This window comes from Pholis gunnellus (assembly GCF_910591455.1).
Source record: "Pholis gunnellus genome assembly, chromosome: 3".
In the NCBI taxonomy this organism is placed as follows: domain Eukaryota; kingdom Metazoa; phylum Chordata; class Actinopteri; order Perciformes; family Pholidae; genus Pholis; species Pholis gunnellus.
The window spans coordinates 17,621,447-17,633,929 of record NC_136529.1 but is presented as its reverse complement, the minus strand read 5'-3'; the positions used below and the strand labels follow the sequence as shown (position 1 = coordinate 17,633,929).

Sequence of the window (12,483 nt, the reverse complement as noted above, 5' to 3'; positions counted from 1 at the left end):
GAGAGATGGAGGGGAGGAGACGGAGATGAAGGCTGTTGGAACAGACTGAGGCCCAGATGGTCTGTGTCCGGCGGAGACAGGAAATAGAGGTGACACCAGGTGGATAGTACCCTTGAGGATGACCCACACATACACACATCAGCCTCGAGGCCTGTCTCACATCATGTGAATTTAGTAGTTAGTTAGATAGTGTGTAACCTCATTTAACAATTTTAATAATCGATTAACTGTCAGGTAATTTTGCCGTTTCGCTCCATTATACCTTTGAGTAGCGGTGAATCTGCAGACGCGTCTCTCCTCTCGGTCTTTGTGAGGCGCCCCCCCCCCCCTCCCCCAACACAAACACTCCTTGTCATCGCCTTTTCCCAGACTGGGTTAGTAGAGCAGGCGGGGGCTGTAAATGGGTGAGGAGCTAGTTAACTTTTGATAAGCAGCCTTTTTCATTATGCATAGAGAGACCCCAACCCCCAACCCCCAATCTCCCAACGCTGCAACCCCTCCGCCACCGCAGGAGAGGAATCGGAGCATGCGACGGTTGGAAAGGGGCTGCTGGTGTCAGGAGGGTTGAGCGTTGCGACGTAGAACATCCTCCTGGAAAGGTTGCTCATATATCACGGCAGATTCAGGTGGCAGGATTAGTTAAAAGTACTCTCGTCTGCGGTGAAATTGATAGTTCTATCGCTGTTGGTGGTTTCCACCAGTTGGTTGACATGGGAGAATGACTCCCTCCGGTAGCTTTGCGACCCATGACCCCTGACCTGTGCACCCAGCTCACGGAGTGCGAGGAACCCTGGCGGCTTAACACACACACACACACACACACACACACACCTTCCTCCAGCTGGGGAATGAAGCCTTCCGCTAGCTAGTAAAGGGTTAATGACTTCCTGATCTGAGTAGCAGTGCAGAGGAATTTGCCCCCGCTGAGTTCTACCCACCGCAATAACTCCCTCCCTGTCACCCCCCTTTACTCTTTTCCCCCCTGAAGGGTGCAACATGGACAAGTAATGTCGATTTCCACACATCAATAAGAACCAAGTCCGCTCTCCTATCCATCATAGCAGAGACCGCATGAAGTCGATGTGTCAACCAAGAAATATTTCAGCACATAACCCCCCCCCCCCAATTAAACTACATGTTGATGCTTTTTTTTACGGCTTTAACAAACAACATATAACGTGTTAAATAGTGAGATTTGATGGGTGCTGGCTGGTAGACGGATTTGTTACCCAGTTTGGATATAGCCAGGCGAGCTCTTTCCTCGTTTTCAGTTTTAACTCCCAAGAGCATTTCCTAAAATGTCCATCTATTCCTTTTAGGAGGCCTGTTCTGTATTCTTGAAACTCTTGCTCATTCATTATTAAAAAGATTTTTACAAATGCTGATGGAAATATTTCCCAAAAGCACAGATTTTGGCCTTTTATGTCAGCGAGCCCTACTTTCAAAATCCATTTCCTGTGTCATCAGTGGTGCACGCAGAGCTGAAAACGACGATGTAGACGCCCGCGTTCGCTACTTGATTGGGTCTTTAGCAGTCGGGACGTGTCCTTTCCTGATTCATCACGCCGCCGGAAGAAAACAAACCGCAGCCTTGATTATCGATTGACTACCAGGTTAATTTAACATAAGTAACAGACTACAGGTGTTGCTGACCTTGTTGTCTGTACTAGCAGCTGTTGTGCATTTTATAATTCTACTACTGCCGACATGTGGGGGAAGCAGCTGTTAGCAGAGCGATTAGCGGCCAGCGGCGTAATCAGCCCTACGGAGCGGACGTCTCAAGTCACGGTTTGAGGCTTTGAGGAGGGCGATGGACACAAAACGGAGGACTTTACTTTTCTTATTAATGTTTATTTTGCGGGTGTGTGAAAAGTAAAGGCTGGAAGGTCAGAGGCGTGCTTTCTTTGCCCGGCTGAAAGCATCCGTCAGCACTTTGTTCTCCATTATAAAGTTGGGGCCAGACGTGAATTTTTACCAAAGGGACAACATTAACTTTAACCCCCTGAAATCTCCTGTTCGTGACTTATTCATGCTCCAGCACAGAGTAGCTCTTACATCCCTCCTGTCCTCCGCTCCCGGCCCGTCTCTCTCCTCACACAGCAGGTCGGCCGTGGTTTGGCTTCAGCTGGGTTTTCCATGTCTGAAAGTCACTAAACTCGTTAACTTGCCTCCTTAAGACGACACTGCTTTTCCTAAAGGTTTCAAGCTCCGGGTGAGGGAGGAAATGCCTGCATGAGTTTTAGTGTGCGAGTCCGTGTGTGTGTTTGTTTTCAGAAGAAAGTCCAGACCCAAGGAAAAGACATTGGCTGGAATCTTTCCATTCCTGCAATAGTTTTCCCTCCAACACTTACTGTACTGTAATTCTATCTTTTCCTCTACTCCCCTCCACACTTGCTCGTGTGCGTGTGTAAATGTGCGTGTGTGTGTGTGTGTATATACAGTGCAGCAGTATTAGTCAGGCATGTCTGGAACTAATAGATTCCACCCTTCTGAAGAATCTTAATAGGAAATACAACCTGCAACCTGAGGCTTCAGACTACCTTCTCATTCAACTGCCTTAAAATTACGTCCCATAGCCCCGTCATCCATTTTTGCGTGCACACACACACACACACACACACTCACACTCACACTCACACTCACACTCACACGCACGCACGCACGCACACACACACACACACACACACACACACACTCTCCTCAGCCTGCGAACCCCTGGCCCAGTTTCTCTCCTCCTGTCTCTCTCCCCTCTTTTCCTGCCTGGTTTCAGGTTCGGAGGTTTATATTGGTGAACTCCACAGCTGCCTGTTTTTCTTCAGGCCCTTTCATTTGAAGAAACAGACACACACACACACACACACCTCAGTCCAACCCCCCCCCCCCATCCTGCTACACACACACACACACACACACACACACACGCATGCTTCCTGTAGTTGTTTTAGTATGACCCTACCCTCCCGTGTGCTCCCTACTGGCAATGAACTGGTCGGACTGACTTCCTTTCTCTCTGTCCCGTCTTCCTGTGTGTATAGGGATGAATGGACATATTATTCACAGTGACGCAGTGACCCCCCCCCCCCCCCCCCCTTACTCACCCTTTACACTGCTTTCTGTTCTTTCTCCTTTTCTTCTTTCATTCTTCTGAGGACAATAGTATGAGCTCACTGTGGTACAACTCAAAACCCTCTTCTGCTCCCCCTCCTCTTCTGCAGCGCTCTGTACTGCAGTATCAGCCCCCGGAGCAACAAAGACCAGGCCTTACTGCATAAACACAGTGTGTACACACTCGCTCTCGCAGCACGCACACACCAAAACACAAACAGAATGGGTGATACTCTCCCTCGCACCAAAAGCTGGATCACCTGGTTGGTCCTCTTGGATTTCCTAGAACTAGTTAACGGTTGAGTTTTGTGTTCTTGTGTTCAACGATTACCCGGCGCAGGTTGTTGGGCGCTCCACTGCCGGCGGAGAGGTTTGCGTTTTGAAGGATTATCCCGGTTTGTACGACTTGAGTCTCATTTCCCTGGATTTGACCTTTTTTTGTTTTTCTGACGATTATGACAACACTGGACTCGCCAAAGTAATTGCTGAGATCTGGGAACATACAATGTTTTTGCAACCAGTTATATTCATTCGGCTGACTGAATCGCTTTAGTGCTCAGTATGAGAAACTGTACCAGCGGAATAAATGCATCCTAATCTAATTAAGTTGTGTATTCAGTAACCGGTATCATGGTCAAAAAATGAAATGCGGGTCGTAATTAACCAGAATTTTCCTTTTACTGAACATCATCTGTGTCTGTTTGTCGTTCCACTGTTGTTTGTACCCTCCTGCTCCAGCCAGTTCAAGCCTTGTCTCGAACATTCACCACGTTTACTTGTTTAACAGTTGCCATGTGTGTGTGAAAGTCTATGCGTGTGTGTGTGTGTGTGTGTGTGTGTGTGTGTGTCTCTGTCTCTACAGTCCAGTAGAGCAGGACAGATCTGGGGGTGGGGCTTCCAAGAGCAGGCTGGAGAGCTACCGTCAAAACGGCTCAGAGTGACAGCTTGGACTCAAAGTGTCACTGAGTGTGTGTGTGTGTGCGTGTGTGTGTGCGTGCGCGCGTGCTGCACCCATAGCCCAAGGTGTTTTCAGGTATAATGAGCGCTAGCAGCAGTATGTGTGGCTCCTGTATCTAGGCCAGCTCTGAACGGCATCCAGGGCCGCCATCACTTCTGTCAGCTTCCAGCTAAACAGCCTAAAGCTGGTGGTATGTTTGCTGTCAGCTATAAAAGGTAACGTTGCAGGGAAAAACATTACTTTCAGTCTCCACATTGTGCTCGACAAAGTACGACTATATGACCGGTCGGGTTGCCTTTTGGCAGCATCTTTATTTCCTTTTTCTATTTTTTTTTGTTTCCTCCCTTTTTGAAGTAAACGTCACACATTTGTATGCAGCAGCGTGTCGGCCCACTGCAGGCATCGACCACGGTGGTCATGTCATTCTAGCACTGTCTCCATCCATCGTCTCGCTCGACTTTCATCTTCCCTTTTCTGGGTCGGAATAAGCAAACTAGTCAATAATGCACGATGAGGAGGGGCAGCTTTTGGGTGAAATGGTTTGAGAGAGATTTCATGCTCGCGTTGTTTCGGTATAGAAAGCCAGACATATGGAAGGTAATCAATCACGCACTTAATCACACGATGCCACCCCCTCACCTTCACTCAGCGCCAAAACAAACCAACAGGTGGCTCCTATGACTGGGTTGGAATAAAATAAGGAAAATAAACACGACAGGGGAAACATGTAGACCTGTCTGTTCATGCAGGAAAATGAGAGGAAGAGCTGCGTTTACAGATCTGCCTCTATCTTCTTATGCGGAGTTGTGTGGAGTTTGTTGAAGGCTGTTGGTGGGACTGGGGAACAAAGTGAAAAGTGTATATATGGACACGGCTCGTACAGACAGAGCCAGACGGCCCTCAGCACTACAGACAGAGGAGGAAAAGGAGGAGGAGGAGGAAGGAGAAAAAAAAGAGAAAGGAGAGCATCAGTAAAGTAGAATCCCAGAGCCCGATTACAAGACCTGCTCTCATCTGCCTGGAAAATGTGACTAGGTTGTCTGGAGGGGGTGGAGGCGTCACATTCCAGTTCACATCCGACGTCTTACTGGCTCAGGGGATGATGACCATTACAGAGGGTTGAGAACGGAAGATCCGTCTTTCCTCTTTGCCTGTACAAAGCTCACCGTATCCCAGTCGAACGCTCCTCAACTCTCCTGTTGGGGGCGACGACGGCGTCTAGATGGATACAAACCTTTTTAAGACCTCTCGGGGAAATTCAGTTTAACTGCCATGTATCAACAAGGTGGAGTGTGGAGAACTCAGGGCTGGCTTTGGTTGAGACACACAGCCATATATTTTACAATTGGAGCGTGTTGCCAGAATTGCTTTTCATCCTAATGTGACTGTTAGGGGGCCTGAGAGGGGCTTTGGGGCACAGTGCATGGCCTCCCTGTTAAATTGATTTTACCCCCATTAAACCTGCTCTCTAAACAGCGGGGGTCAAAAGGGACTGATGTCACTTTTTCTCTCTACGTGTCCCTCAAGATGCACCCACTGCCGAGTGCGCTTTCTTTCACCTTCTTACACTCCTTATGGATAGGAGCGCTTGTTTTTAGTTTGATTAGTTTGTGCATGTGGTGTGCATTTGGGGCGGTTGATTACAAGGCCCACATCTCGAGGTTTTGTGTCGCAGCCTTGAGAGGCGGGACACTGACTCACTCCCCATCCTTGACAGCGCTGCGCAATGAGAAAATGAGACACACACACACACACACACACACACACACACACACACACACACACACACACACACACACACACACACACACACACACACACACACACACACACACACACAGACAGATAGACCACAAGACAACAACTTGTGTTGTCAATGCGGATATTCACACCAGGTCATTTATTGTGTTGCGTGTGTGTTTGCGCCGTAGTGTCATAATGCCACAAAACTCCTTTAATCAGTAAAGAATGACTGTGAGCGGACGCAGCCTCTGGCTAGTGGCACAATGTTTTGCTCTGTGTTTATGAGCGAGAGGGAGGGGGAAGTGTGTGTGTGTGTGTGTGTGTGGGGGGGGGGGGGGGGGGGGTTGGTCACAGACACATTTAGATATCCCACTTCTCTTTGTGGTAAACGAGAAACTGCTCTCTCAGCTGTTAGACACAAAGGCAGCATCAACAGTCGCTGTCAGCCCGGACGGCTGGCTGACTGTCTGCCTGTGATTGTGTGTGTTTGAATGCATTAGTGTGTATGTGAGGGGAGTTTACAGTGCACTGAAGCCAGGATGGAAGCCAAAACCATCCGCTTTTACTACAGCCGGCGTTGTAAAGGTAGGACAGCTGTGGGAAACTAGTCAAGTGTGTGTGTGTGTGTGTGTGTGTGTGTTGTTTTCTAACTCTTTAAAAGGATGCATGTGCAGCCTGCTCAGCATTGGCAGGCAGCTATGAGAGCATAGCATTAATCTGTCAGCTGTCAGCACTGATCCAGCGTATCACCATCAGAGTGTTGGCTCTCGGGCGTCGTATGTGCGCGCACGTGTTGCTGCAGACGCTTTCGTGTGTGCCGGTCTATAACTGCAGTGGTCAGGACTCTCCGGAGGACCTTTTTGTAGCCAGTGATTGAATGTGGTTACTCGGTGTGTCTGCACCGAGTGCACTCTATTAATTTGGGGCCAAGGCCGGAGAGCAGCATGGGGGAGGGAGAGGGCAAGGAGGCGGGAGGAAAAATGAAAAGTGATAAGCCGGGGATGAATGACTGCCTCTGGAGATATCCGCGTGTGGAAAGAGGAAAAGCTGATCACGCATGCACAGATGCGTATCAAATCTGATGATGTACAGACATGCACAGAAGCCTATGGTTTGCAGACCGGTGGGGAGGGGAGCGGGTTTCGGGCTAAGACTCCAGGCTGCTGTGTCATGGCCCCCGCCAGGTGTTTCACTAGAGCTCGGCTTCATCCACATCAGCTGCGGGAAAGGAAACTACCGTCAGACTTCTACATCTTACACATTGTTATAGCATGTATCTTAATCATGGCACTGTCAACAGCAATGTACACGGCTTACTCCCCAGCTGTATGGGTAATTGAATGTAGTTATTTTAGAGAAAAGAGGCCTTAGATTTGCGAAAAACAACTTCATGTGTAGGCTGTAGGATGTGTAGGATTGCGGTTTGCATCGTAGTTGGCGAAGACGTTGAACTCACCTCTGTCTCTCCGTCACCCCGACAGAGATCCGTGCCCAGCTGGTGGAGCAGCTCAAGTGTCTGGATCAGCAGTGTGAGCTGAGGGTGCAGCTGCTGCAGGACCTGCAGGACTTCTTCAGAAAGAAGGCCGAGATCGAGGTGGACTACAGCCGCAACCTGGAGAAGCTGGCAGAGAGGTTCCTCACCAAGACCCGCAGCACCAAGGACCATCTACTCAAGTATGGGACACTCTCTCACACACACACACACACACACACACACACACACACACACACACACACACACGGCACGACCACACTGGGCAGCAGGTTGCTATGATGTTGCTTATGAATTTGTGAATTTACTTTAAGTGCCTTAGAACGGCTAACGAGAAGATTTGAAAAGATGAGGGGAAAGAAGCGTAATTTAGGCCTTTAAGTGGCGTGAGAGCGTTTCAAGATTAGCGGCTTCCTTCTTGAGAAAAGAGAAGTAGAGACCGACTAAAAACCAAAAAAAGAAAGACGAGTGACCGAGAGGAATGGTGAGGGAGGCCATGTTGGTCATATTGTGTCAGTCTGGAAAATACAGACTTTCATCACTCACTGCTTCCCCCAGTTTGATGTAATAAAACTCCAACTGATTTATAGATGGAACATTTCATTAGGATGCTCACTTCTGCTATCAGCGAGGTCCTGTGTGTGTGTGTGTGTGTGTGTGTGTGTGTGTGTGTGTGTGTGTGTGTGTGTGTGTGTGTGTGTGTGTGTGTGTGTGTGTGTGTGTGTGTGTGTGTGTGTGTGTGTGTGTGTGTGTGTGTGTGTGTGTGTGTGTGTGTGTGTCCGTACATTTTGCCAGAAATGGCCAGGTGGTGATTTTGTGCTCTGACTACTTTGCCGTGTCCTGCTGTGTGTGTGTAAACCCTGCCCAAATGGGGATCCCCCCCCCCCCCCCCCCCCCCCAAAGAAGGTCATGCTCTCTCTCTCTTGTCTCTCTCTCACTCCCTCATTTACAAATAACATGCATTCAAACACACACTGGAGCTCATCCGCTTTAGCAGCGTGATGCGTTCTCATATCATTTTATCTGGCATTTTTTGGTGGGAGAGAGCGGCCTTTTTCAATACATACACTGAACTGCTAGCTAATCAAAAACCACACACACACGCACACAACAATTCCGTAGAGCTATACCACAGATGAATGGAGGCAGAGAGGGTGCTTTCCTTTGAGCTAAATATACGTCTTTGCATCCTCACTCCTCCGTGTGTTTTAGCGCGTGACATGGAAATTAGCTGAGATTTGCCGTCAGTGAGGATGTTTTTAAGTGTCTAAACCTTTTCGTATCAAGCGACCGATCCCTGCGGTTGGTCTGAAGGGACTGTAGGGCTCCGTGATCATTACTGCAGTATCATTAATACATCATGTACTGCAATACTGCGTTGTTTTTCAAACAAACCGTGGTGGACGCGAGTACCCGCACCGAGCGCGTCACGGTCTGCAGGACAGCTGTGCGTCATCAGTAATTGCTTCGTCTTTAGAACGGTGGTGTTGGGTTAAACAAAGATGACCCCTTCAGCCGATGCCATTCCTCATCCTTCCCTGCATCTCTCTGTTGCACCTTCACGGGCCAAGGGGCAAGAAACAGATGCGAGGAGAAACAAGGAGACACGTTGGCTAAATGAAAAGCACCCATATTGTTTTTTTTTCTTCTGATTATGGCACGAAAGCAATCCTTGTATAAACGGTGCAAACATTTTATCAGGTCGAAAACACAATTGATCCTGTTATTGTTTTTACTCTTTGTCATACAGACATGGCAAGAGATGAGCTTAGCAATCTAATTACTAAGATTATAGTTCTACTTTGGATGTGAACTCATCCACCGATGAACACAATCGGAAATCAATAATTGTGCAACTGCAACATCTCTTATCTTAGGACCCGAGTGTATCATTTCACATTTGTTTAGCTGACATTTATAAGAGAATTGGTTCATGTTTCTAAGACAACAAGCTTCTGCTACCTGCTTTGATCTTTATCATTTGATTTGATTTAAGCCGTGTCATAAGTGCTATGCCCTTCGCTGTAGAGGAAGCACAAGCTGACCATTTTTTTCATTGTCCTCTTTCTCTGGCTTCCTGTTCACCATGACCTCGACCACAGACACCTTCCTCTTTTTTTCCACCCTGCACTGTTCTCGTTCTTCTTCTCTCATGCATCTTGCAGTTTTCCAGAAACATTCATATCTCTGCTAGGGGCAAACCCACATCCATGCTCTCTCATACACACACACACACACACACACACACACACACACACACACACACACACACACACACACACACACACACACACACACACACACACACACACACACACACACAGACTAAAAGAGATCGATAGGGCCTCTAAACGAAACCCAATTCCACCCAAGAGGACATACCCCCCCAACACACACACTTATTTACAACACACACACACACGCTCCAGCTCAGATCAATACTGAGACAGTTGCAGTGTGTGTGTGCGTGTGTGTGTGTGTGTGTGTGTCTGTGTTGCATAGTGGGGGAGGGCAGAAGAGCAGAGGAGATGGGAGGGCAAAGGACAGAGAATAAAATATGTTGTTGAGCGGGTCGGGTACTGCCGCTGCCTCAGCAGGTCTGTTCAGGTCATAATCTGTCAAGATGTCATCAGGCAATAAAAAATACAATTCACTAACTGACTAAGTGATCAAGCTTTACTTTTCTTTCAACTTTCTGCTCTCTTTTTGCTTTTCTCTTCATCCAACATCTGTTGTATTTAGAAGTCTCCCTGCATCTGCTGCTGCTCAGTCCGGGTGCCACGCTGGAATTCCAGCTATTTTCCGGTTATGTGTGTGTGTGTGCATTTTTGTGTGTCTGAATGTAGGTAGGTATGTATGTATGTGTATGTGCGCCTGTGGCTGATTCTCCGTACAGCAACCGTTGATGGTGCTCCAAGCGATGTGGGGTGTGAGGGTTGTTGAGAGAACCCTGGTATTCCTGCTATTTGGCAGACTGTGAACAGCAGTGGCGGAGGGTTACACAGTTTAACCGTATGTTGTGTGTGTGTGTGTGTGTGCGTGTGTGTGTGTGTGTCTGTGTGTGTGCCCTGAGGCTGACAGGCTGATTGGTCACATAGAGAAGCCCTCACAAGTTGCACACTGATTCAAAGCCTATCCTTATGCTAAATATTAGGCCAGCCTCACTGTTGATAAGCTGCAGAGCCTCCCACTAGCCATGGCTGCAGCAACATATTACGACTCTAAAGACTCTAAAGATCACACGGTCCTACGACCACACGCGGACTGTAAATCTGGATTTTCAATAGCACAGCATTTCCCTCAGCATAGTGCAAGAATACAACATTTTGGATGTCCACAGTCATAGTTATAATACCTCATAATTCGCTCATGCTAGTATCTCCGACTCAAGTAATCACAAGTGTAAAAGAGTAAACGTTTACCTTGAGCATGGCAAGATAGACGGCATCTTTTTTTCTCTTTGTTTTACCTTTTTACTGAAAAAAGTCTCACAAAATACCTCATCCTGATCCACAAACTGCTGGTCAAGGCGCGCTAAATCGAATGAAATGTTCCTTCCAGATACCCTGTTTGTTTTTAATGATTCAAATACTGTTATATCAAGATTCAATAAGAACCATAATCCATAAGGGAAATCGTCATTACAAATAGGGCTTGGTAAAATCTGATACCCAATCAATACTACATTTCATAATATTACAGCTGTTCTTATGACGTTTATATGCAAACTACTAAAATAAATGAATTATTGCCACAATAAAACATCCTTCAGCATCATTAATATCAAATATAAATACATTTTTTTCTGTTTCTAATAACAGAAAAACATCCACCAAAAAGTCCCTTCAAAAGGCAAACATAAAAAAGGTTGTTGTTTTTATTGTGCCTGTATTTCGTGCGGCTCGACCTGTTTCTTCACGCTTCCTTGTTTCAATAGAATTCTAAAGGTCTTGTTCAAACAAGTGTATCCGCAGCCCGCCGCCTCGACAGAGCGGTTGGACCTTTTTCTCCAGTTCAGTCAGAGCATTTAACTGTTCAATTTGCGCCGGTCGCACAAAACCGCCAGCAGCGATGCCCTTGTTTAATGCTAAGCTTTCTGATCCTGAATGTAAATGACCATTTAGCATTTTCCCCTCCAACGTTAGTCACTGGCAGCGCCTGACCCGAGGACCGACTACGTTCGCGCCTGACCCGAGGACCGACTACGTTCCCAGCGTGCACCGCGTGACCTTCGGAGGGCCAGTGACATTTCGGTGTTTACCTTGTGATAGCGGAGGGTCACGGAGAGTTGGGTGGATATTTCACCCCGCGCTGCAGTGCGATTGCCATGGCGATCGCTGGTGGGGCGGAGGGCGACGCGTCACGTGGAGGCGGAGAGGCCGGTGGATTGAGTAAATAATAGAGGAACTGCGGCCCCTGTTTATGGTGGAGAAAGCAGCTGTCGTGCAAACGGGTGAAGACAGACAGACGGACGGACGGGAAAGGACACAGACAGCCGAGAGAAGTCGGAGCAGAAAGTGATGCAAACGCACGTGTGTCTACATGACCCGTTGCTCAAGTTTAGCATTCAACACAGTATTAGGGCTTCGTAATGTGTGTGTGTGTGGGTGTGGGTTGTTTGAAATCGTTGTTGTTATTATACTCAGTTAGTCATCTGACCATCTGACCAGTGACAGCGAGTACCAGCGTATCACATCACTGTCTATGACTCATCTCATCAAGCCCACTTCCCCCACTCACACACACACACACACACACACGCACACGCACACGCACGCACGCACACGCACGCACGCGCGCGCACCTCCCCACGGACACTACCCCCACTCTATACCCCTCGGTCAAAGACTTTCTCTGTCTGTCTGACCTTGTGGATGCTTGGGTCACTGCTCTACTTTTCCTCACCCCCATCTGTGTGTGCGTGTTTGTGTGTGTGCGTGTGTGTGTGTGTGTGTGTGTGTGTGTGTGTGTGTGTGTGTGTGTGTGTGTGTGTGTGTGTGATGTAAATGCCTTGCAGCTCTTGGCTGTTTCTATCCAGTTAAAGCTGCTCTTAATGACACAAAGACCTTCTTTCATCCACTCACACTCACTCATAATCCATTTTACCCACTAGATCATCCGTGGATCATCCATAACACATACTGTACACGCACACACACACACACAGACACAGACACACACACAC

At 47.8% G+C, this 12,483-nt stretch overlaps 1 protein-coding gene across 2 annotated transcripts in view; it reads left to right on the top strand.

Moving 5' to 3' along the window:
- srgap2 (SLIT-ROBO Rho GTPase activating protein 2) overlaps positions 1 to 12,483 on the top strand; it is a 44,490-nt gene that overhangs the window by 12,973 nt on the left and 19,034 nt on the right. For both annotated transcript variants that reach the window (XM_079185100.1, XM_079185099.1), the window contains exon 2: positions 7,288 to 7,480. In XM_079185100.1, coding sequence (XP_079041226.1) covers positions 7,288 to 7,480 — 193 coding nt within the window. The remainder of the gene's footprint in view (positions 1 to 7,287; positions 7,481 to 12,483) is intronic.